Source organism: Neolamprologus multifasciatus, chromosome 13, assembly GCF_963576455.1.
Source record: "Neolamprologus multifasciatus chromosome 13, fNeoMul1.2, whole genome shotgun sequence".
Classification (NCBI taxonomy): Eukaryota; Metazoa; Chordata; class Actinopteri; order Cichliformes; family Cichlidae; genus Neolamprologus; species Neolamprologus multifasciatus.
Genome location: NC_140451.1, coordinates 10,739,147 through 10,766,590, shown reverse-complemented (window position 1 = coordinate 10,766,590; position 27,444 = coordinate 10,739,147). Strand labels below are relative to the sequence as shown.

Here is a 27,444-nt window from a genome sequence, read left to right as displayed (position 1 = left end):
TCAAGTAATCACCAAAGTCACTAAGAAGAATGTTTGTAAGATACGTTATGCCAACTCATCCAAGAGCTGCAGTTATTCCAGTGTGGCGAACTGACCGACCAACGTATTAGCACTGCTGTCATTAGCATGGCCAAAAAAAGAAAAGAAAAGCTAGAGCTGTCACTGACAGCAACCCAATCAGGTTATGAAAATCAACAGGCAGTCTTAGGCACAAATATGTTTATTGGAAACTCCCTAAGCAAGAGTGCAACACAGCTGGTGCAGTAAAGCACAACACACACTTAGACCAGAGTTCTGCTTGCGCTGTGCTAACCGATGGCAGCTCCGCTGAAGCATAAAGTAACTGAACTAACTGAGCTCATTCAGATGTTTGCTACTGCACAATCTAAGATTGTTCATTTGCATAATATAAGAAACAGTGTAGTAGCTGCTAAATACAGTTTTTTTCTTTTATTCTAATACCCCAAACCTTGATTTGTGAGTTTCAGTTTCTTTCATCAGAGTTAGTACAGACCCCCACGATTGCACAAGATACCTAAGGATCCTTTAATTCTTCATGGACAAGGTTCACACAGCTGCAGTCCTTTATTGTACATAAAGTATACAAATAGCAAAACACAGCTCAAAGACTTCTCAAGGCCTGACATGCTTATTGATAGAAAACAATCTTCTCACAAATGGAACTGGCATGCCATGAACAAAGATTCTTTTTTTTTCTTCAGACATCTATTCATGATAGCTGACAATCACCTCAATATTCTTCAGCATTTTTATTTTCTTAAGTTTATTTATGCCTTCAGTCCTTGTGAAGGTGAAACATCTGGAAAGAATATCTGAGGAGTACACACTGGCTGCTTATCTAATTTAAAATAATTAAATATTTATTTTAATAACTTTTCTTTCTCTCTCTAAAAAAAGATTGAATTTCGTTTCTTAGTGACACATCAACCATTTGAAATAACAGGACACCAACTGCTACAACAGCATCTATAGCACCAAATGAAAACAAGCCGTGATCTTAGATTATTTCTAAGAGAGCGGGGAACTCAAATCCCCTGTTGAAAAAAGGTGAAAACACAGACTTCTGAACAATGCTTTTCCTGCAATATACAGTACCACATAATAGGAGAAAACTAAATGACAGAGTACAAACATCAGACCGCCATCAGTCAGGCAAATGCAGGTATAGAACATTGTGTATTTGTGTCACAATCCTTTTTATCTCTGAAAATCTGCCTTACAAAGCCAGTATCTCACAGTGACACATTTGCAGTCATGTGCTGAAAGACTCCATGGAGTCACTCTCCTTTCTTACAGTCAGCTCTCAGAGTCTCAAGTCCCATCACAGAGTCTGATGCGCAGCGTCGAGCACCTTTTCCCCTCTGGTGAAACGTTCGTTCTTTGTAAAGTTTCACGTTGTATTGCATCATTGTGAGATCGGCCTTGTCAAACGCTGCACACAAAAACATTCACACGCTCGCGCGCGTGCGCGCACACACGAATGCTTTTCAACAGCTGCCAATGGGTTGCATTTGTGATTCAGGCTTAATTGTGACACGTTTAAATAAATCATGTATAAAGTCATTTTGATCAGAGAGATCGTTCCTTGTCTACCTTTGTGCCACGAGCTGAACTGTGCCCAGGATAAAGTGAAACAACAGCCAAAGGTACAGGTGATGTTTTCCACTAAAACATATGTGGCGACAGACTGTAGAGAATGTAAAAACACTGCTCACGAGCTTCTTGACAGGATTTGAAAAAAAAAAAGCTTTCTACATTTGGCTTGCTGCTCATTCATTCTGTTATGCTGTGCAGTTCTCCTGCATCGCCCAACACATTGCTTTTTAGTGCTCGTTTGGGTTAGAGCTGTCCTAATATCTAATTTTCCCATTAATGTCACAGCAATGGCAAAAAAGCACATAGTAACCAAGGCAATGAAAAAAAAACATCATTTCTAACTGCAAAAGGCTACAAATTGCTTTGTTGATGATAGGAAACCAGTCATCTACCTATCTGGGATTTCTGTTCATAATGAAAAACTTGGTGCATACTACCTAGGCATAAAAAAAACCTACAGATCTTTGGTGTTTGCTTGTTTCAACATGCTGTCCCTATATTAAGAAAAAATTGAACTTTAATGGATGATAAATACACCATAATCACAGCCCTGGGTTCAGATCTGTAGTCTGCTGAATACTAGATTGTCTGTTTGTGGGGCTACATTAGACTGAAAGCCATTTGCGATGCATGGGCAGTTCACGGGGCACCTCATATAGTTCTAATGCCCTCATAAGGAGCAGTGGCTGACCGTGCTTAATGAGGATTAATGCAGAAGCAGATTGGAGTTTGCGCCTTCCCAGACACGCTTCTGCCACAGCATTCCCGCTTGGCTGTTATTGATTGCCCCCACTGAGGGTCCGTGTCCCTGTGCAACCTTGGGGAACAAGTGTTAAATGCAAAGCAAGTGAAAAATAGAGTTTGATGGTGACAGGGAGAGGAGGAGGAAGAGAAATGAGGAAGTGGTGATATGCAGGGTTTAAAGCCCAAGAGAATGGTGAGAATTTGAATAATGGAAAAAAAAAAAACACATTGCTTTTGACATGGAGCTGTGCTTCCCTAAGTGAGTATTGGTTCTTTATTTATCGTTATGCTGCCAGACAATAAAATAAAACTGCTGGAAATAGTAGAGGTATGAATATAGACTGCTCCTGCATGCCTTAAAGTTTTAGGCCTGGTGCCCTACAAAATGCAGAAGACATCTGTAGATTTAAATGAAACACAGCATCTTGTTTCGTTTCTGGCATGAGGTGCTATCAGATTCCACATTTTGTTTTAAAGTGTGACATATACAATAACACTAGTTTAATTTCATGGTTTGATTGCTGTGACATTTCATGGGATCTCCTCAACCATCTGTCCCATTCCTTTACAACCAAACAATAAATATACTCTAGCATATAGCAACCTGCCAACCGTGTCTCTCATTGCGCAGAAAGATTCCAGCGAAAGCTGGCAATATTTTCATCTTCTTTCACAGCCATTAGTAAAACATCTCCTCAGGTTTTCAACATTTTTTTTTCTCGTCCCTCTCTGTGGCAATGTCCCATATTCGTAGGTTCCTCGCATACAACACATCTAAATATAGACTTTAATGGCTGCTGAGCAAAATCAAAGAGAAAAAAACAAAACAGGAATAATGTAGGTGCCACCCGCAGTGTGGGGTTTAAGAGAATAGAAATGCATGAGGCGTTTCACTGTCCACTGGAATGTATACAAGAGTCAGTCAGTCACTGGGAATGGGGGGTGGGCTTGGCGGCTTGGTGAGGGCGTTGGGGGTAGTCTCAGTGGTGGCCACTAGTCATACTGGCCCTTCAGTCAAGCCTTCCAGGGGAAGGGTGGTGGCGTTGTCAGTGGGCTGCGGGTCGTCCTGAGGATGCATGGGCGTGTGCGTGGCGACAGCCAGGCTGGCATAAGGCAGGTGGCAGTCCATGTGCAGGAAGGGGGGGTAGTGCTGGCGGTAGCAAATGTATGCAAACAGCAACCCGATCACTCCTCCAACAAAAGCGTCTGCGAGGCACAAAAACAGATATATTTAAAGGAATGCATGGATAGCTAAGTTTAGCCTGTGTGAAGGAAGTAAAATAACACCTGCAAATAGAATTAGCACAATTAATAAGCCAGTGATGTATGTGTTGCAGTGCTTATACTGTAGTTTGGAGTTCGATGAAAGAAACTTGAAAGGGAGAGTAATGAATCTGCTCTGCTGAGCGGTGGCTTCACTTGCCTCAGGACAGGAGGCTGTCTGTGTCACTTTGTCATATGCTGAACAGGCTTGTATTATACCTAGGCACCTTTAAGCTATAATATATCATATAATATCACACTGCCATGGTGAGTATTAAGTCTATATTGCTCCTTATAGATCAAAATGACACAACCAGCTGGTGGCTGAAACAGCTCAAGTAGAGGCTTCTGCCATATCAAAATGATGTTTTTTCCACAGGTCTCCCTTTATTTCGTCCTTCTGGGTAAAATGAAAAAAATATTGCAACATCAATTCCCGCCATTCAACAGCTGTACAGTGCACGAGTTTGCTCACTGAATGTTTCATCGACTGCTGTCAACCGAATTTAATAGACTGTGACTTGATGCGATATATTAGCTGGGTGGCCTCGTTGAGACGGCGTGTGGAAGGCCAGCCTTTTCCCCTCAGAGAACAGAGGGCACATCCAAAGTGAAAAGGAATGGTGAGGAAAATTAGTATCTATCGAGAATGGTGCCGCAGCCTGGCTAATGGCAGCTCCCAGCCTGTGTTTACAGTGGGAGCAGATTGAGCCCCCTCAAGTTTAATAGCCCTCTGCGTACTTACAGTTTGCTGAGGAGATTCACGAGAAAAAGTTGAGCTAAGAAACACAATGAGGACCCATGCAATGATTGGTTTGTCTTGAACTGCTGTAGGTGCTTTGCTTTCCTTGTAAATATATTTTAGTTCCTAAAAAAAAGTGGAACATATGGCTCTCTAAAACTAATTAACACCCCATGACAGAACTGTCATCATATTTGCACATACGCTTTTACACACCTCACCCACATATTCATTCGCTTCCTCTCGCCTCACCCCTCCATCCCAGGTTTTTCTAAGTCTTTTAGTAAATATATGAAGTTAAAACAGAGAAAGAATAATGATGTAGAGAAATATGAAACCTTAACCTTATAATCATAATCTCCTCCCAAAGCTGGTGAATGATATGATGCATCTGATGCAGTTTTCAGGAATTAATCATTATGCAATATCTTAAAGACAGCTCTTTAAGACACAATTTTACGCCTGTTGGACAAACAAGCGAACTTATCGTACCGGCTGCACTTTTTAGCTTCCTCTCAATTTGTCAGGTGTGATGATGAAGTTAAAGCTTGTTGTGATTATAGGAATACAGCTGTTACAAGCACAGGCCTCATTACTCATCTGCATCTACAATTACAAATGTGCCTTGAGCAAGGTTGGACTGAACATCAATAATTTCTGGCTGACACGGGCACAAGACTTTTTGTGGCAATAATTTGAATAAATGGAGGAAATTCTCGTGTCTAAGCTTTAAGGCAGACCTTGCCAGTGGTGTTTGTAGTCACAGGTCCGGGACAGTGCGATCATCATGGCGCTGTAAAGAGGCAGCACCATAGCACAGAGACGCCAGCTACGCCCGCGACCCTGATCCGTAAAACACTGCAACTTTCCCGCCAGATAGAAGGAGGTGAAACCAAGACCTGAGAATGCAACTAGAGGGAAGACAAAGAGAAAGAAAGAGAGACAAATCAATATTGAATGTTATGTACAACATTCAGATTATCAGTCGTTGTCTTGATCTAGGCTCTTGATATAAATACAGTCAGTGAGCCAGTCACACAAGGCTAGTTCAGTTACTTTTAATTCAGTTTTCAGCACCAAATCACACACAAATCATAACAGTTGCCTCAAGGGGTTTTATATTATAATGTAAAGACCCTAAAATATAAATAATAGAGTGATGTGATACCACTCAGCCAATCAGCTCTGTGCATTCCAGGTGTTAAACACTGACTCTACAGTGTCAATAGCTGAGAGTAAGTTACACATGAAAAGAAAGAAAGGGAGAAATACAGACGATTGTGTGAAAAGCTTAAAAAATTGACAAGGAGGAAGGAAGGAAAAAATTAGGAACAAACGGTGCTGTGCAAAAATGAAAAGTGGACAGTGAAAATAGAGCAATGGGTGAACGCTGGGCTTCGCCAGATGCAATTTGTTGATCTCTAAGATAATGAGGACCTGAAAGAGCAGCTTGTATGTGCTGATCCTTGCACTTTTCAACTGAGTTAGGTTTCTCAGGTATGAGGAAAGTAGCCCTGTGCATCTTGACCACGTTTGGGTCTACGCACTTAACCGAGGCAGTTTTCTCCACAGTTATTATAATCAAAACTAAATATCATTCCCAGCTCATCAGTGAGCACCTCCACATGTTTATGAGCTTTAAAATCCTTGCAGGACAAGCTAGAGCTCAATTCACTCACAATAAATTTGTGTGTAAATGATCAGTATTTCTTCAGGTTTTGACGCACACGTTTGTAAAATAGTTTTACGTGTTGTCAGATTGCTTCTTACTTGTGTGTGGATTGGAGCACACGCTTGAGAGTCCTAGAAAGTTACACACAAAATCGGTGTACATATTTGTAAGTCTTAATTTACACTTGTGGAACATATTGTACACATTTGCAACCCTTTTTGTGGCAATTTTCTCTCCATAATTAAAAGAGGGGAATAAAGGGAGCCTCTAAAACTGCTCACAACTGTTCAGCTGTGTTGAGATTTATAATGGTTGAGACTTTTCAGTCCGGATAGGAAACAGAAAAGAGGCAATTTGAGATTTTCCTCCCTTTATTAGATTTTTCTGAAGTTAAACACTTTAACTTTTAATGGCGAGAATTTTGAAAAATCATACATATATGTATATAATTAAACATTATGATCATCCAGACCTTTGCTTCAGTAACTTTCTTCTAAGTGGACCTCTTTAAATTTTAGTTAAATACCCCTGCCCTATTGTATGAGCAAGAGTGGGAAGGAAAAACTCCCTTTTAACAGGAAGGAACCTCCAACAGAACCAGGCTCGGGCAGGGGCAGCCATCTGCCGTGATGAGTTGAGGTTGAGGTGAGGGAGAAAGGACAAAACACAAGCTGTGGAAAAGAGCGAGAGATTAATAACTACTGATTAAATGTGGAGTGGTGTACAAACACAGAGAGGGAAAAGAGGTGAGTGAAGAAGCCCCAAAAGGAACCTGTCTATATAAAATCATACTACCCATATATTTATGTAGTTTAAAAGGTAAATGAAATTGTACTTATAAGTCACCTTTCTATTCAGCTGAGCAGTCAAAGCAACTTATTACTATAAGTCTCATTTTCACCCTATGACACACAACACTAACATTCACACACATGCTTAACCATCAGGTTGAGCTTGGACTTCAGTACCTTGCCCAAGGATACTTCAACCTGTGGAGGAGTTAGGGATCGATTCACTGAACAGCTAATCAATCTGTGTAACTGTTGAGCATTTTGGAAAAATGTAATGGAAACTGATAGGAGTTTTGCAGCAGTTTTTCAGAAGTTTAGTATCTGTTTCCACTGCACTTTTACCTGCTTTCAATGTGCATGAATTGAATGATAAAGAAAATGGAAAGAGGTCAAACCTCCAGCAAAACTTGCAATGTACAGATAAACATTTTTTAATTGACCACGGTGTTTTGGCTTGTGGCCTTCAAGGGATCATCACAATGAAGTCGTTATGATGAGATGTTGTTGGAGTTTTTGACCTCTTCCCACAGCCACCCACTCACAGGTAATTTCACTGAGACGGCAGTCTCTAAACGCTGTGCTGAAACACTCTGCAGGTGCCTAGGAGCAGAAGGGAGCAAGCAGAAAACTACACTTACAGAGATAAGCAGAGCCCACACTCTCAAGGAGACTCATTTAGCAATTTGCATACTCTTGCAAAATGAGGTCTGTTTGCGGCATCAATGTGTGCATCCCACGTGAAAAAATTAGCTTCCTAATGACCGAACACTGAACAGCTCTCGCCTCAAAACAAGAAAGTCCTGGGTTTGAATCCATGAGTCAGCTGGGGCTTTTCTATATGAGGACTATGTTTGAGTTCTGTGGGAGTTCTCTCTGGGTGCACGGTTTTCCTCCCACAGTCCAAACACATGCACTGGTAATGGTCTAAATTTGCCGTACATAAGAAAATCATTGGATTAGTGATCCTATGGTAGCACTCACTCATAAAAAGAAGAGAACACACATGTCCCAAATCATACATCTCAAGAGTGGGTTACAGTTTATAAATTACACACATACACACAGAAACATACGTTACAGTGAAAAATAAAGCCCTGAGTAAGAAAACAATCGTGACTGAGCTACTCGCCATGCAATGCTGAAGAGACCACCCCTTGTTTTAACTGATGTTGTAGAAAAAGCAGCAGTCTAATTATCAGAATTAAAGGTTTTGTGATGGAGCCATTAATCTTTGCCCTGGCACAGGGTCATTAGTTAACTGCTACAGCAGGCCAAACAGCACCCAGCCTCACCTATCAGATGCCCATTTGTCACTCACCCCACAATCTGGCCCAGAATACTAAGGCCAGCAGGACACATGTGCAGCCAGGAGAAACAGGGGAAATCCAATGGGGGTAGAAGGAAGAGGCAGAAAGTTCAGCCGTCCCAACAGCTGCCTGTCTTGCTTTCAGGTGATGACTTGGATCCATTAACAATTCTGAATTTTACACTGGACAGTTTACAGCAGCATAATGGACAGTTGGTTTAGGCTAATATAAGGTTTATTTAAAGAGTGCTATGTTATTCACTGTTACTCGCATTGGGAAGTTATGGACATATTGTAGTTTCCTTCATTGCATCCTTATTCAGAATACTTTCCCATATTACATTTTTCTACGTTTTTTTGTTTTGTTTGGTTTTTTTGCTCTTTTTGTTTTTGCTGGATTGCTCACAATGTATCTTCTTCTTGCTAGCCAGCCAATTTACCCATCAGATGTGAGCAAAAGTTGGATCCTGCTTGAAAAGTAGACTGGGGTAAACTGGGAGCCCAATTAATGCGAGGAAAGATGCGAACACTACAAAGATAATGAAGCTTTGGGTGATATACAGCAGATTTAAGAGGCTCCCAGAGGAAATTCACACCTGCCCAATATTAACAACGCATTGCACAGAGAGGCTTAGTGGACCTCAAGCTTTAAATTGTGCCAGTATTTGCTATACCTTGTCCTGTATGCAATAACACACTGCACATTGTCAGCATTACCAATAATGCATTACTTTTGAGCTTTCTAGCTCACTTGAGTTCATCTGTTCAGAGGTTATGAACAAGCCATCCAGGATCCCCAGCCTAAGCGTTCCTCACTGCCCATCAATCTCACTTCTGGGCAACCTCACCACATTTCCCATCACAGCTCACACCATTTATTTTAATAGCTCTTACTATACCTAATACAATTACATTACTCACTGTGAAAGACAGGACCAAATTATCAATAAACCATAGAGTCGGACATTGAAATGTTCAGTCAGCATGGTCTAACTCATATTAGTTCTACAAGACTTTCAATATTATCTTTTCAATTTCTGGACAGCACACACATCATTTTTGTATTAGTAACAGCAGTAATGTAACACTTCAAAAAGGGTATCATATTGCACAAAGTCATCTTCACTGTTTGAACATGATAAACGTATACATTACTCTGTGCGTTGTACATGCTTTGATTCTTCTCTTCTAAAATCATGACCCAGCTGGAGCAGCCATCTAGTAAACTGCTCTTTCCCGCTATAATCATTCATTCAGAGTGACAGGAACATATCCATTTATGAGAAGGAGGCTGCACAGGTCACCAAACTCACACAACAACTCTCTCCCTGATTTGTAGCAATTTGCTGCTATAGTTAAATACCAGAGCTTTTTCGTAATATGTGGATTTCATACATAAAACTCTGCAAATGGCCCATTTTAACTGACGTGCAGTCTATAAATCTGAGCAACTGAAGACAATGTTGAAATACTCCAGACAGAAAATAGGGGAACTGTAGATAGAAACAATATTGTCTAACCTTTATTTTTAGAATTTAGTGACAGAAACAACAAATGTGAATAAATTAAATCTAACCTGCTGCAAAGCTGAGCCAAAATCGTCTTTTTTATTGCCATAGTACACACAAAGTTTATGTTTGTAGACACAGTGAGTCAACATCTTGAGGATTGCTCTAATAGAAATGCTTTTTCGGCATGAATAATACAATAAGTATGTGCTCTATACACTGATTTAATAACCACTGGGATGTTATTGTCTTGTTCAGAAGCGGCAGGAGTTCCTAAGAGGACAGAGGACAGAGGGAAGAGGCCAAGGATGGGGGGGAAACATCATGTTAATGAATCTGTCTCATTCATTTCAAAAGCTTTGAAAAAGTTATTCCCCTGAGACTAAACAGAGATGCCTAATGAGAGTAATGAGTACAGTGTGATTGCCTTTTTTCATCTTCAAACAAACACAAGGTTTGCGCAGAAGTTTCAAGTGAAGAAGGACCAACTTTGCACTTTTTTTAAAGACGGAAATGATGCAAGAAGGTTTTTCTTTTTGGTAAACGTGTTAGAAACTGCATCCACTGGTGCATCCCAAGGAAACGCTCAGCCACATAAATGGAGCTCAGTCTGCAAGCTAGTTCAGGCAGACTGCTCAAGCTAGACTGCGTCATACACACTTACATGCCTTACTCTCCTCGCCTCATACACCAAACTAAGACCCCAAATTTGTTTAGACACCAACATTTCCCATTTCTTTCACTAACATGTGCTGCTCTGCATCGCTGCCTGCTGTTCAGCCCCTCCGTCGCCCCAGCAACCACCTATAGGTTTGAGCCTACAGGCATTTTTTTTTATTTGCTGTTTGATTTTTAATTGTAGCTGCATGTTTTTAGAGATGTGGTGCAGCAGAAAAGGCAATAGCAGAGCTGCATGATAAATTGAAATAATGAGATAGAATTTGCTAACTAGGAGTTTTTCTTTAGGCTCTCAAAAGATTTGCACAATTATTTCTTATACAAGAAACGCTCCTGTACCTACTTTGGATTTTGACTGGAGCATTTCAACAGCGGGACAGGTTGCCATGTGATTTGATAGACATTTTTCCCACAGGTAATTACTTTACGTTTTTATTCAAGTCTATCTACCTATTAAGTTAAAATGTTCAGGACTTTGGTCCGTATAAAAACGCTGACATTAAACTCAGTTGTAGTTCTGGCAGGACACGGAGTCAAGCTCAGCCTGCAAACTCGGCTTCTTGGCACTCTGTATCTATTAGCTTGCCATTTCTTCAATGTATTTGGTAGGATGAGCCAGAGACATTGATTACAGTATGTATGCACTTGAGAGTAAGACTTAGTATTATCTTGACTTTCCACATGCATTTATATGTATAACCTGAGGGAGGAGATCATTTTAAACCTTATTTTCTGGCAGTTGCTATTTTTTTTAACAGATTTATGTCAATTTATACATCCCTGTGACTCCTGACACTGAACGTATGGCATTCTCCCTGTTGATTATTATTAGGTAAAAGTAACTGCCCTGGGATGTAACCAAGATCACTGCCAATCTGCAAGTCCAACTTTCACAAAGATTGTTATCTGTGACACCGGCATGTTAGAATTAACACAGCAAATGAGCTAACATTAGCATTAGCTCAGAGCAATGCTGAAGTTCAGTCTCAAAGATCTCAGTGGCTGCGGCTGAGCCATTACACCAAACTTATCTACATTCTAGCTTTAAACACTTAACTCATTACTCATTTATGTGTTACTTTATAATATGAATTTCCATCAACACTCCAAACTCATATTATTATGCTTCCAATCTCCCAGCCTTCCTCACACTCTCCTTGCTGTTTTGACTTTTGACCCCAGCAGGAACAAGTGGGACACAACCCTGACTCTCACAGAAGTAATGCATATTAATTAACCACTTGAGCATGGAGACTGTTTCATCCATTAACATACAAAAGCTCAACAGAACCTCCTTATTAGCGCTGTATAATTGCTCCTTCACTCTGCACTGAACTGTGTCTGACTGTGTTATAGCAGAAATAAGAGGACACGCTGCTGCAGCAGCTTAATTCTCCCTAGACATTCAACTAATATGATGGACATGGCAAGCTAAGGCTAATTTAATATAGATAGTTGTGCATAAGTGAAAGAAGCAGGAGCTGGAGATGTGATTAGCTCCATCTCTCAGGATTCATTTAGGAATCGGAGAGACTGTAGACGGTAAGATGGCAGATGGGTTTCAAAAGTGTTTATTAATTGATCATATCTAATGGCTTAATATTCACAAGGGGGGAGTGGTGAGATGAATATGAATATGAAGTAGACAATTAGAGCTAATGCTTTAGGGCCCGGTTGCTTTATCGCTGTGGATATTGGTGCAGCGGATTCAGGGGAGTTGCTATTTATCTGTTTGTTTTTCTTTTTTCTGGAACCTGTCTCCTCCAATTTATGTTATTCTTTTACTTTACTATTTGGCGAAGAAAAAGAAATCTAATCAGGGGCAACGTGAGCAGCTTTAACAACTTTCAAATGCAATAATAATAGTCTGAGGGTTTAAAAAATAGCTGTCGACAAACAGTGGAATCTGATATATATGTATATCTCTGTTCTGGCTATTCTTGATGGATTTTGTTTGCATTTTACCGTGCGTCCTTTAATGACACAAACTGCATATCTGTGACCTCATTTCTGAGTCTGTGAGTGCAAAACTGTTTATTTTTCCCCTATAGCCTGAGTGTATGTCTTCACACAAGCCAGAACTGATTTTGTGAGACATCCAGATGCCATTTTAAACAAGGCTCCATTCACTCTCGTCTTCTCTTTGGCCCTATTCTTCTGTCCCACGCCACATTTGTCTGAGTAAAAGCTTTGTAACTTATTCGTGGTCCAACAAGCAATGTCTGGTGAAAAGGGACAGAGACGGGAAATTGGATTTCTTCTGCTCTCTAGATGTGCTAGTGTATGGGCGCTCCCTATGTCCCCAGTTGCACTGTTCTCTCAATCACTTTCTTACTCACTGTGCAACAACATAAGGCTATTAGAGCTGTCGCATAGATGAATGTAATCCATGCTCAGTGCTGCGGTGAATTACAGAGCATCGTCCCTCTTTGCCATGTCTAATGGGACAAAGCCAGCACTTCAAAGCCTTTCTTTAAAGCAGGTGTTTGAGAGGCTGTAAACATTAGACTTTAGCATTATTACTATAAATATGTATTTCAAATAAATCTGGGCTGTGAAATTACATCATTGAATTCACATGGTCTTGGCATGTAACACACAAAAGCCCAGTGATCTCATGTTTGATTAGGAGCCTGCTGTAAACATTCACACTCACAGCAGGATGACAATTAAACTAATTTCCCAACCATTTCAGAAGCAGAGCGTTTCTTGTACATATGCCCAATATCCCTCAATAATAATTCAAATAATTCTCATTTGGTTTCATTAGAATCTTTAAAAAAAAAGAAGAAGAGGTGTTTAAGATTCATATTGCATTTTCAGCTCTTTTCACTACTGTGACAAATAACTGTTTCGTAGGATGCAGCAGTTTGCTTATTTGCACATTCCTGCAGTACAAATGATTACTGCGTAATTACCTTGTCAGCTCTGAATGAGGATGTAGAGTAGAAATGTAATGAAAATGCAGAAGCAAGCAAAACAAAATACATTTCATGCATGTCACAGCGGTAGCAAAGCACACAAAGATGCTTTCTTTAAAAAACAGATACTGTGGTGTGCAAAAGTCTTGAGCCACCCCTTGTTTCTTCCAAGCAGCCAGACTTTCTTGCAATTTTTCATATCTTGAGTAATAGTTCTCCAGGCTCCTGTCACTTAACACCAGTGTTGGTCAAGTTACTTGAAAAAAGTAATCAGTAACTAATTACGGATTACTTCCTCCAAAAAGTAATCCCATTACTTTACTGATTATTCATTTTCAAAAGTAATTAATTACTTAGTTACTTAGTTACTTTTTAAAAACACGATTTACAACCTGAATAGGTGATAAAGCGATAGATCTTTCAGCCCAATTCTACTTTTTCTGCATAATCAATCATACAAAATGTAATCAAATGGAAAAGTCTCTTTTTAAAACTTGTTTTATTAGTTTTAATCTTTTAACTTTATGCATCAAGCAAAAATGTAATTATATGCAACATTCTCTGACTGGAAGAAATTTGTTTAATATTTAAACCTATTTTCTGCACATTCCAGCACATAAAATATTTTTTTGTGTGTGTTTACACTCACTCTTTCAAATAGATGCAAGTAAAACACAGCAGAAAATAAATAAAGTCAAAGACTAGCGGTCCTTTTGTTCTATTTTCACCTGTACAGCGGGAGTGGGTAGGCGGAGGTTTACCCTGGTGCAGGTGTGCCGCAGCGGTCAGTGGAAGAATCCACAAGTTTCTCTGTGAATTTCCCATTACGTGGCAGCGTACTCGGTGCTTGCTCGGAAGTTTAGGGTTTTTTTTTCGCTGTAAACAGAAGTTTTCTTCCCACGCACAACGGACACTAATGTTTTTGTCTCTTTTTATGGAATCAAACTTAAAGTAAGGTCAGTACTTCCACGCTTTAAACGCTGCACGCTCATACTCTCTCCCGCACTCGATATATTATCCATTGTTGATCTGCACACAGCTGTTGCCACGAACGTCGCAATTGCTTACGTCACTGTCATGAGACATTCTCGCAAAAAAAAATCACGGTTTTAGTAACGCAGTAACGCAGCGTTCCTACGGGAAAGTAACGGTAATCTAATTACCGTTTTTGCAATAGTAATCCCTTACTTTACTCGTTACTTGAAAAGTAAGGAAGGAAGTAAGCAATCAGATTACAGTAACGCGTTACAAGTTACAAGTAACGCGTTACTGCCCATCTCTGCTTAACACTGACCTATGACTCATTCAAACATGAAAAAGGCACCTAACTCAAGGGAGGAACCAGTGCTGTGTCACATAACAGACAACTTAGCAAAGAACCTGCTTTAAATTCCATCTTTAGGCACTTTTATATGAGCAAATTGGACAAGTAGAGGAGAAACACCAGAACAAAAAAAAATAAAAACCCAAAACACCAAAGCCACGCCGTCACATTTTTGTTCAGTGCTGGCAAGACCATTAATAGATCTTTGCAAAGATGTATCTTCTTGATTAAAGCCTTTACATCCCAGATGCACCACGCTATGCCAAGAGTTTATTCAGCATCTGTGTGGCCTCCAGCAAATGTTCCATGGATACCGCTTAACATTCGTCTGCTGGACAACAGGAAAACATTTGAATTATTTAACATGCTGCTGAAGTGAAAACAGCTTGGAGGATAAGATTTTGTGTGTCCTAAGCCGGAATGCACAGCTGAGCACAGCAGGATATCAGATCAAACGGTGGGGGTGCATTCAACTCTTACTTATGGTGCGCAAATTGAATGAAACTGATTGCTGCATGTTGTAATTACCATGAAAGAGAGAGAGCAACAAGAAACACCTCATACATACAGCAGCCAGTCAGTCATAGATTTTGTTTCTACTTGGTGAAATGTTGCTCAGAGCACCATGCCGTTTTAATGAGTGTCTGATATCTTCTGGTATTGTGTTGCAACTTCTGGTGGTGATTTATCTCAATCACCTTGTGATACTCACAGGAGGAATGGCTGCTGGGGAAGCTCTTGCGCCCCTCGGAGACTACCGCCGGCTCCCCAGTGCAAAGCATCTTTGCATTCATTTGCCCATCTGGGAAACAACGCTGTAAGTAGTCTGGCCTCGGTCTGAAAATCAAACAACCGAAGGGCGGTTTCAATACCATCGACGGGAAGAATTTCATTTTACTTGTCAAGAGTGAAAAAGGGATCTCATGTGGCAAGGGCCAAGAGCCTAACATTTAGCATTACTGACACTGCCTTTAAAAAAACATGGGCTTGTTTAACGTACCTGCCAACAATCAACTTGATAGTATTTGTGAAGACTCCGTTTAGAGCAAGAGCCAGGGATACAGCTGGAGGAAGAGAGACACATAGAAATGAACATTTTACAGTGTTGGGGTACAAAGACTGACATTTTTCAGCATCTGTAGGACTAATTGAAACCATCACGCTGCAGTAAATCATTCATTCTTTCAGTGTGACAAAGATTCGGGCAGGTTTACTTCTCTTCTGATATAATATAGCAATAAAACATAGATGGGAATTTCCCTTGCAGGTGGACACGTGGTTGTTAGGGTCACGTGTGAGCAGCAACAGTAGCGAGTAGGACTGACAAGATTGTACGCTTAGCTACCCTGTGAGACTCGTGGTGCTTTGAGCTACTATAAATGCCCCATCTAGCTGTTGTTTTAGGAGTGTGGGTAAATTGCCGTGGACCAAATATAACAGATGTCTGTCAGATCAAATCCTGCAATAAGCTTTCTCATCTCACAGTAGTGATAAAATTTTAGGTTCAGTCGAGGCTCGGGGCATAGGGTGTCTTGTCCGATCATCTCAGGATTACATCTTTGTCTCTTTTGCAGATGAAGTGGTCATGACAGCTTCATGAAGCAGCAACATTCAGATTTATGCAGCTGGGTGTTAGAATAAGAATGAGGACCTCAAACTGAAGCCGTGGCTATCAACTGGGTCGGCAATGAGTTTGCGAGATAGCCTTAAATAGAGCCACTGCTCTTCCACCAATACAATGAGACACGTGCCTTGCTTTTGAGTATGTCTATTCTATAGATGGACATCTAGCAGGTGAGAAGTTGGCTGAGAAAAGCTTTGAAAAAGACTTAGAAGAGCTGGAAAAGATGGGCAGGGGTAAGCCCTACTGCACACCAACAAAACTTAGGTAAGCTGTAAAAAATAGATGGATCATTCGAATATATTTTTCTAAGCTTAGTAACAGTATTAGTACTAAATACAAAGGGTGAGATTGATGTGTTACTTGTTAGATTTGAAAATGTGATAAAAGTGAAGAAAGAATCCTCACAGAAAAACTGACATAAGCGCATCCTTTTAGAGCCTAGTCTGACTGTGAAGCAATTACTGCTTTATTCAACATTCGTGATGGGGAACAAGAAAACTACAATAGGTTGACAGGTAGGTGTTATACTGCAAATGTATGTTCATTTAATTAGCTGTATAGAAAACCACCGGGACTCATCATTAGTACCCTGACCTCATAGGTTCATCCCAGTAGTCCGCAGTGGAAATGAATCTACTCACCCTACCACCAAAACACACATGAATTATCTTCCTGAGTGGCTGACAGGAGCACATATTCAGTGTTATTTAACAGCTGGATAATTTGGGCAAACCAGTGCAGATCAAATAAAATCCCAGAATGAGGCACATACCGTCTCGGCAGGGACGTTAAATCGCAGCGTGTTTCCCTCATCATGTCAGGATAAAACTATTGCTCCACTCCAACTCCATAACATGTTAGCAAATCCTTTGTGGTGCTTGCTGACGGTCATTAATGCACTAATGGTTTTTTTGCTGACCTAAAGCCAAACGTAATGCTGACACAGTTTGACAGTTTGTGTTTTGCGCTTAATGCCCGTTTAACTCCTGCCACACAATAAGCAGATTTCTGCTGATGAAAGTGGTTGCTATAAATATAATGTGCATCTAGTGCGGTGGACTGCCATATGGCACGCATGTATATTCCCACCCTGCAACTCTGTGCTTCCAGTTCGGCCAAAATTCACCTCACATCCACTAATTAATCCTGAAGGGTCCGAGAGGAGCTTGCATGATTAGCCATTTTTTAGCCCACCATGAGGGATCCTAATATATTCATCCCCCTAATATAGTATTCATCCGGCACCAGTCCCTATGCCAAATAGGTCTACTTACATTTGGATTGGGGCTATGCCTCTGCAAACCAAATCTGGTCGCATTCATATGCATATAGCCTAGAGTTTGCCCCAATGATTACTCTAGGGCACAGTTTCAGGAAATTAGTAGCCTCATGAATAAAGATAGGACCGCGGCCATTACATTAGCAAAGACCCTCTCTTTCAGCTCTTACAGAAAAACAAGGTGATTTGTGGGATTTGACGAAATCACAGATTGTTTAAATCGATTGTCATATCCTTAATATATTGCTACCCTCTAAATTTTCTCTCTTTTTAGCAGCACAGGTGTTCAAACATAGAGCCTCGTTTTTTTATATAGTACTTTCATAACTAGATGCTGATGCTTTGACACACGAGTGTAAACACAAATGCATTCTTGTACTTTGATGGAATATTGATCCCCATACACACAGTAAAAAAACATAAGTAAATAAGAACGTCACTATATGTGTGGTATGGGATCTCACATTCAGATGCTGAGCAATATTATTCATTCTTTGTCACCAAAAACACACATAAAAAATCATTACAGGATCATCTGCCGTTCTCCGAGAGTCGTCTTCTGGAAAATATAATAAAACTTCCAAGATGGCATCGTTGTATCCTCACTGAGATAATCACGTAATTAAGCGGCATGACTTTGGGAATGATAAAGGATTATTAGAGAACTCTAAAAAGAAAAACAATCCTTTTCACTCCAAAGAAAATGAGGTAAAGAGGCAGTGTGTTAGCAGATTGCACTGTATCAAACATTAAAACCCAGTACATTAGAAAAACGAATTCCCATTGGTACTCGGGAAATCTAACTCGAAACCCACAAATTATGAAAGTTCAATTAAATCTGTCTGAGAATTTGATTTATAGATTCAGAGTTAGAGGACCCTCGGGGACTGCTTGAAACCCCATAAAATAGCAAGAATATGAGGACAGCTACTTTTCGGTGATTTTAGTTTGGCATGAAAAATAAATTGGTCTGTAGGTAAAGCTACTTTTTAACCACAGACCCAGTTGAACAGCTGCTTTCCTTTTCTTTCTCATTAAGTCTTGTGGAAGAATTGGTTCAAAGCTACTTTCAGTAATGTGATCATGTAGAAACTTGTCAAAATAATGGGCTTCCTTTTAGTCTTTGTTCCTCGGCGCGATGCTGCTTTCTCGTTCAGCTTCTAGGAGTGCCTCTCTGCAGGCAGTAATGGGCCTGTTTAGTTCTACACAACTCTGCAATCTCGGGACCGATGCACTGAGCTACGCTCGCCCCCCCCCCCCTCCCCATTCATCTTTGGGAGAATCTTTAATTGGATTTGTGTTAAACTTTCTTAATGCTGTCTGATGTGCCAAAGCCTCTGCAGGCCTCTGGACCCAGTGGAAAATGGCATATCAGTGCGGAGGAAACGCTCAGATGTTGTCTGATAGAACAAACAGCATAAAATTTCAATTGGTAAATACTCGTGGTTGCTGTGATTAAGATCAATTTGTGCAGCACCGGGCAAACACAAAGCTGAAAGATCTGCACCGTTAAGTAAAAGCAGGTCGAACTGTGGAAAGATCAAACGGATTAAAGAAACAGACATTTTTTAATAGTCATTTTACAAGAAATCCAAACCACACAGCATTACACTACATGCAATATAAATGTCAGCTGAAGACTTCTAATGGGCTAGATTACACTGACAATAATCAGCAACAAATTTGTGACATTTCAAACAAATAACTCCACGAACCTAAACAAGCCTCTTTTATCTCTGTCTTGTCCGTCCTCTGAATTATCTTCACCACAAATATCACTGCCAGTGGAGTAAGGAATGAAATTGCCTGTAAGGAAATAAAGACAGTGACAAATATATGGTTATTACTGTGACATTAGAGATGTACTACAGCACTCTATTAGGTCTTTTTTTTGCAGGTTAATTGTGAAATGATTTGTGCCTCTGGGAATGACCCGAGCCCATTTATTATTCAGAGTTAATTTTAACAAGGCAAACCGAGGGGCAAAACAAGCTTCTTTATTGTTCAGTGGTTCTTCGTGCCTGAGCTGAGAGAATTATGCCCTTAGTTTGATATGAGATTGGGGCCCTCTCAGCACCTAGGTAATTATTCATGCCCGAGAATCTATTAATTACTCTCTGGACAAATTCTGCATATTTTCTTTTCCTTAAGCAACAGAGGTAGCAAAAACAAAGGTAGTGTTTTAGTCCCATTATTATAACGCACATATATTCCTTTCCCTGTGAGTCCTGTTCATTAGTTCAGCTGTGTACATCCTGAGTATGTCTGTGTATCGCCGCCAATTATGATCTCATTTTGCACCTCACTATCCCCTCGAAATAGCTCAAACTTGTAATCACACTTTCATTCACACTCAGTGAAGCGAGAGTTGCTCTCTGAATTTCAATTTAAACAAGTCACTGTGTTTTTTTTAACCTTGTAACACGGCAGTCGGTTTGGTGCAAAGTGCACACGTCCTACTAAAGCTGAACAACATTATGCAAAACCTTAATGTACAATAAAAGACAAAGTGTACTCTGGACAATGTAACTTATAACTTTAACATACATGGAATATATTATCGTTGTAAATGCAAATGGAGACATAAAATTTTCTTACAGCATCTTTATTGTGTACATTTTGGCATATTTAGAGTGAAACACACAATAAATCAGGCAAAGCGCAGAAACCTTGTGATTGAAAAGTTGCTACATTATAGTGCCAAAAGCATTCATGGGCCATGAATGCTTTTGGCACTATAATGTTCCTACATACACAAAGCCTATAAAGACATAGCCTGAAAAGACATAAAGACAAAGTCTAAAAAGACATGGCTGAGCTGGTGTGGGAGAACTTGACAGGCCTGCACACAGTCCAGACCTCAGAATACTTCTGAAGTGCCTGAGAGTCAGGCCTTGTTGTCCAACATGGGCTTCTGGAAGTTCCCATAAACACACTCCTAAACCTCATTGAAAGCCTACCCAGAAGAGCTTAAGCTGTTATAGCTGCAAAGGATGGGCTAACATCATATTAAACCATGGGTGGGGGAACTCCAGGCCCCAAGGTCAGGTGTTCTGCAGGTTTTAGATTTAATCCAACACAGCAGATCTATATGGCTAAATTACCTCCTCAACATGTCTTGAAGTTCTCCAGATGCCTGGTAATGAACTAATGATTTGATTCAGGTATGTTGACCTAGGGTATTCTCTAAAACCTGTATTACACCTATGGATTAAGAATTGGATGTCACTCAAGGCAAACAAGCAAATAATTTTGGCAGTATTGTACATCATGGGCATGCAATGTTTTTGGGTTCCCAGCCAGATCCACCTCTCACGCATGACATTCAAAAAGATCAAGACTGAAATGTCCAAAGTGCTCAGCTGGAGGCTTTTCCATACGTCATTTTAGAATATAAAGATTTTGTTAACTGTTTCTTTTACATTTACTAAGCAAACCTTTTACTAAATTAACAGTAAGCCTATTTAATACTTAACAGACACATAGCTTGTTCTTTAACTCCTTATATAACAGCATTTTATCATATTTGTAATACATTTGTAATCTGCAATGTTTATATTTCTTTACATTTACATGTACTTTTGAGATTTGCCCATCTCCTTAGGGCTTATGCAGGATAGCACCTAATTCATAAAACAATTAATATCACTGCCTGGTATTTGGAGCAAATTTCATTTCATTTCATAGAGAGATTATTACTGTAGATAATGTTTTAGAATACTTTATACTCATATTAACTTCTTCAAGGCTTCATCTGGATATCATGCATAATCAACTACCGGTATTTGAATAAACGGTGCAAAAATGGGAACAGCTGCAATTTTTGTATTTTACTGATTTGTAAAGCTTTTTTTCCACTTCATGGGCAGCTTTTAATTATTAGATAAATCCTCCACACCTTCAGAGCTGTTGTTAGAACAGTGACACTGAATAACTTGAGTTGTGCATAGTTTCCTAGACGACTGTAGGGTGATGGGAGTGTGGGGTAATTTACAGTCATGTCATGAGTGAAGATCTTTGCACACTGAAGTTGTGATAATCTATAAATTAAACACAAACCAAAAGAGTGATGATGAGCTTTAAATAATCTTGTTGGTGAATGGTGTTTGGCTGGACATTCAGCTCAGCTGTTGAACTGTAAGCCCTTGCTTATGTGAATGTGAGTGTTTTTTCTGCTCGACTGGCGCGTTCTATGACTAATGCGTTTTTGAGTGCTTATCACAAATTACCCATCAAATGTTTCACTGATGAGCAATTTAAAGCTCGGCTTTTATTTATTTTCCATTTGAGAAAATCTGCTTCTGCTTTAGCCATTTTATGTTAAGCACTAACTTTTCTGTCACAAAAGCTTCTAAACATCACGAAGAGCTGCCAAGATAAGCTCAAGTGGATCAGTTGTTGATGTTTAATGGGCTGTATTCAGGCACTTGGGGTAAAGGTGTTGGGTTTTGCATTGCGTAAGCTGACAGTTGTCTCGAATTGACAGACAGTTAGAACTTACCACCTACTATGCAGCTGATTCTGCACATAATAATTTGATTGTTGACTGATGTGTGTCAAGCAGCACAGGATGGAGTGGAGCACCAGTCACTCAAACGCCGACATTTCAACAGGTACGCTACATGAGCAATAGGCATCCAAAGGTTTGCCTGCTGAGATGGTTTGATTAAACAGTCAGAACCTTCTAGAAGGTCTTCTAACAAGGAATAATGTAGATAAGCCTGTCCTGCTGTGAACGATTACATACACATGGAACCGATCTGAGAATGCTATGCTAAAATAAGTAATTTCTTGATTGCAATATTAAGAAATATTAAAGAGATAATTGTAAATATCTGTAGCTTAAATACCATTTCTGCCACAGGACAGTGTAACAACATGCAAAGCCTGTTATAGCATAGTAGTGGCCCTGCTCTCTTGCCACGAGATATCTGACTGTTAAAGCTCTAAAAGATAGTTTGATCGATTTTTGGAAACCATTTACTGTATGATGTTGCATGGTAGAATGCAATCACTGTTAAAACTCAGTTTTTAGGACTGAGTCATGAAATACCACCTTTGAATGAAATATCACCTTTAAAAAGACATCTCATTTCCTGAGAGTGCAGATTGTTCAGGTTTGAAGGTTCAACAGATCTTGTTTTATATTTAATTTCACTGCAACTTCAACTTCGAACACTTTGAGGGACACATAATTCACATTTATACACTCATACATAAATTTATGCATTTATTTATTTTATCTAAAGGGCTTAAAGCTGTTTTTGTGTTGTCCTATTTTATTATAATCACTCTTTCAAGTGGTATCATTAGAGGTAGAAAACAATGACTTACTCAGGGATTTGAGCATTGTTGGTTAAGTGTACTGAAGCCAGTGATTGTTGCTGTAACTGAGGTCAAAATTGGCAGACCCTCCAATCGATGCTGGATAAAAACATCAGGTTATCTGTTCGGTGCTTTCAGCAAGAGGCAGAGAAAAATTACTTTCCATCCACGCTGCATCGGCTAGAAATTCATCTTAACAGAGGACCACCTACGGCTGTTCAAAACAGATATTTACATTGCTGCGCTAAGCACCACAGTTCTTTAAAGCTGTTTTCGTATTTGTTACCAGGATTCAGGCCTCAGCTTGTCAGTAGAAATACAACCATGTGCAGAAATGATGCAGAAATTGTTAAACATGGAAACGATGCAAAAATTACCAAGTGCTTAGTGCCAAGTCTGACATAAGAGGAATGCATAGTTAAACAGGCAGTACTTACGAACATGACCCTCTTGGGAATGTGATCTGACTCAACTAGAGGATTCTTGTAGAGCCAAAGCTCCTCTGGTTGAATCACTCTCTCAAAGGGCTCCAGAAACTCTGTAAATCTGTGGCAGAGAATAAATGCACATTGATCAGTAACTAACACTTTATGCACAAGTAATAAAAAAGTACAATTTGAGAGATTGCATGACTTAATATGTGCAAAGTACTTCCAGAAAAAGAAGACCCTGTCGTTCTTCTGCAAAAGTAACCACAACTGAGTCCATGTGAACAGGACGTCTTTACCCAAGATCAACTACTTTGTGGTCTCACGGCAAAGCGTGTAACAGACACGCTGGTCCATTGTGTCCATTTCATGCTTTGCCTCTCCAACACACACTTATTGAGTGGGAGCAAATTAGCATGCCCCTACTTCCTCCAGTCTTCTTGGGCCACCCAGTGATTTGTCAGGCACGACCTTGTTCTCTGTCATTTCAACAAGGTCTTTTTGTCAATGCACTGTAACACGCTTCAAGCTCCTCGGTTCTGCAAGTGAGCTCCAAGAGACCTCAATTAAAAGTGTTTTTTAAACAAGGACTTCAATAAATCCATTCATTCAATTAATGACTTTAAATCGGCAAAAGCAGCAGATGTTTTAATTAAGCTGAATAGATTTTAACCCTCCACCCCCTCAACAAAAAGCTTAATATGATTAAACTTGTAGCAGTTCTTGGATTTAACATGCCAACCTCCAGATGAACTGATGCAGCATAGGATGAAATACCAAGTGAATAATGTTCTCCTCCACAATGTGGGCCCTTCAGCAAAGCATTTATCTACTCCAATAGACATGCTCATTGTCCAGCGGCAGAAATTGGAGAATATTGTGGATCTCGTTCGGCTCTCCGGCGTGAATTTAACTGTGGAAAGTTAAAAAGGCCATTGGGCTCATGTGTCTTCTGGAAACATTGGCTACATAAGAAGGATAAACAACAAATTTTCTTATTTTCACAGGGAAAACAATTACAGAATTTTAATCTCTCAAGGACACATGCAGCACGTTACACACTGGGCCAAGTCTATTTGCTGGTCGGCTCATAATAATGTCTCCTGATGTTTTTGCAAAGGAGCGGCCTAATCAGCACTTGCTCGTTTTACACCTTGCTGGGCCCGTGCGCATGATTCACTTCAGCGGCATTACATTCACGGTATGTGGTTCACAATATATTATGCTGTGCTAATGACACGCAATATGCTTCATAAATTACTCAATTTTCCCAGCTTGTATTCTCTTTAACTCTGTTGTTCAGGTATCGGTGACTGGAAATATTATTTTACTCCCCAGGGATTAAAAACATAGCAGTACAGACACACAGTCAAGTGAAGAAACCCCCCCCCCCCCCCCCCCCCCCCACAGACACAAACCTCCATTAGGAGGTTCAGCTCTTGGATCATTAAATACTGCAATGATCTACCTGTCGCTCTGTAAGGCTTATCTTGCATCCAGTCATTACATTCTTAATGAGTTTTAGGCACACGCTCCCTGAAGATAGCGACACATATTTTCTTTCATGGGTCATGTTAGAATGCACAGCATGCACAGACTTGCTCTGGTGTGTAATCACTTCTTTATATGGGTCCATTAAAGTTTGCTGTTCCACATATAATAATAATAATATTAACCTTATACTAACTTTGCATGCTCCTGCCAAATGCACACATTAGGTTTGTATGGATGTGAAGACTAAGAGTGGTTTGAGATTTGTAACATATCTTAATATGGACAATTTAGAGTCATGTTTTATTTTATGATTTTAAATTACATATGTGTTATGAATTTAAAGAAAGCAGACGCATATGTATGTATGTTTTTAAGGGATGAAAATAAGCTGGAACAAGCTCAATACTGTAGTTGCATCTCTCTCTCTGCAGGTTTTGTAACTCTCACTTTCATTGTGTAACTTCAAGGATCCCATAATGACATTTTAAGCATTATTATACCAGCAAGTAATAATTTGTTATATGACGTAATGTACTGGAGTTCTTAGCAGAGAATGAAGTCACATTTCCTCTGTGTGAGATAGTGCAAGCTTCTCTTTCCAGTGTTTTGTTAGCCAGTCCAGTTACTCTTGCACATAAATGTGTGCGAGTCTCCTTCTTTGAATTAGTCACAGACAGGCAGATAGAACTTAAGAAAAACGTAGGCATCAACTTTTAGCTGGACTGCTTAATACTACCTGTCTTGGATGGGCAATGAAACAGCCTAAAGATTGTTTTTAGTTAATGCAAAGAGAAACAGGGCATTTTAAACCAGGACAAAAAATGGTTAATGCATTAAGCCTCATAAAAAATCTTCTTTTGTTTCAGTTAATTTTTGTTATTATTGCTCCAACCCTGCTAGTCACATGACACACTTTTTGGGGAAGATCTCAGGAAGAGGCCCAGAATACTTGCTTTCTGTTTAGCTGCTTTGGTTTGCTGTAACAGGTAACAGACACTGGTGTACACTCTGTCTGCAAACACTGGCTAACTGCTTACTGTGCTAACCCATGAACACATAAAATGCAAACTGGAAACAAAAATTGTTTGCCTTCAAAGTAAAACCTTTTGAAACATGTTGGTTGCAACACTAAGACACATATTTTACTTTGAAGGTGAGCAATCTCCAGTTCCAGTTTATGATACACTTTGCAGAGAAGCTGTTGTCTTCCATGCAAACTACACGTCACTCCAGCACTCTGCAAGTGACCAAATCAATGACAAGGAGCTTTTTGGTGCTCCACCCACTTTGCAACCAACTTGGTGATTTTGGTTCCATACCACTCGCCAACCAGCGGGGGAATAAAAAATGTGTTCCTTGCAACCAGAGGTGGCCGAGGACTGAGGCCTAAAGGAATCTCAATATTGAACCTGTTGATGGTGCTAGAGTGCTCAGACATGAAACTTGGTCTGATTTCCATTTTTATGTTTTCCACTATCGCTAATCAGTGTGCCAAATTGCAGAACTTTTGACCATATGCTTTAGGACTATCATAGACAGAAGACAGGTGATGAAGAATAAAAACAATATGGGTGCTTGTGAAGTTTTGCCACTCGGTCCCCAGTAATAACTTGACTGAGTTGCAGCCATATTCTGAAACAACGGACAATGGCCGACTCAGTATTATTATGGCATTGTATTTTCATTGCATTTCTTTTTCTCTCTCTTCAGTGGAAATGATTTCTTTCATAAGCTCGAAATCAAATGCCTTTTGGACATGTAATATTCCTCTTTCTTTTGGAGAATTTGTATCAAATCTCTTCTAACAAATCAATACTGCCCACACGGGATTTCCTTTGGCTTGAAATTCAGATTGAATTTTTTGCCTCATCTTTTGCTTTTTTTTCCCCAAGTGATAAAATTTATTAAAATGTGAAATTCCAATGTAGTTTATGTGCACTTTCAGGCTCTAGGCTCCAAAAGTCAAGCACAGAATTCATTCTTCTTTCTGTGGATAGAAGTACCTGGAAATTAATTTTTCACCTTTATTGTAATTTACAGACTGCAGCGAACACATTTACAAGGTGGTGATGGAAGATCTTTTCTGTGTTTGATAAAGGAAGGGCCATGCTGATCGCATCAAGAGACAATGCGGAGAAAAAAAGTCCTCAGTGTGTCCTCCAGGAAAATATCTGCAGGCAAACTGATTCATAAAGTTGTAAAAGAACTGTGGAGAGGGGTGGGCTGCGTCAAAGGTAGAATTGGCACATTCAGATGGTCAAAATGTCTGAAAGGTCTGAACTATGGCCTTTTTATTTATTTATTTCCTGTTAAATGCTCATCTTTATTCTGCTCACTGCAAGAAGATCAAACAGGCACTGCAAATGACCACAGGACCTGAAGCTATAGGAGGAGACACAGAGAAGAAAGCAGCAGAGGAGCAGTGACAAAAAAGGCCACCACATCAGGACATGCACCACAAAAAGTTTTCTATAAAAGCAGACTCATCAAGGCTCCGCTGAGCCCACCGACATAATCTCTGGCAAGAATAGACAGCTAAGTGCCCATAAAGAGGAGGCACAGCAAATGCCCTGAACTCAGCACCGCCTGCTGGCTGCCTGGGGAGTACTTCATTTTGTTTTATCAGCTTCTGTTTACCCTCTGTAGGAGCAGTATTGAGCAAAGTGATAAACGTCTCTGCAGGGGCCAAAGCATAATAGATTAAGCCAACAACAGACCTCGAGGTGAA

General features: G+C 39.9%; 1 protein-coding gene across 1 annotated transcript in view; it reads right to left on the bottom strand.

The window, feature by feature from the left end:
• Nucleotides 1–566: 566 nt before the first annotated feature.
• plpp4 (phospholipid phosphatase 4) overlaps nucleotides 567–27,444 on the bottom strand; it is a 51,280-nt gene continuing 24,402 nt past the window's right edge. The window contains exons 2-7 of the mRNA XM_085182684.1: nucleotides 23,232–23,340; nucleotides 19,185–19,275; nucleotides 15,567–15,630; nucleotides 15,279–15,403; nucleotides 5,107–5,277; nucleotides 567–3,567 (exon numbers count right to left, since the gene is read on the bottom strand). Coding sequence (XP_085038810.1) covers nucleotides 3,359–3,567; nucleotides 5,107–5,277; nucleotides 15,279–15,403; nucleotides 15,567–15,630; nucleotides 19,185–19,275; nucleotides 23,232–23,340 — 769 coding nt within the window. The 3' untranslated portion in view covers nucleotides 567–3,358. The remainder of the gene's footprint in view (nucleotides 3,568–5,106; nucleotides 5,278–15,278; nucleotides 15,404–15,566; nucleotides 15,631–19,184; nucleotides 19,276–23,231; nucleotides 23,341–27,444) is intronic.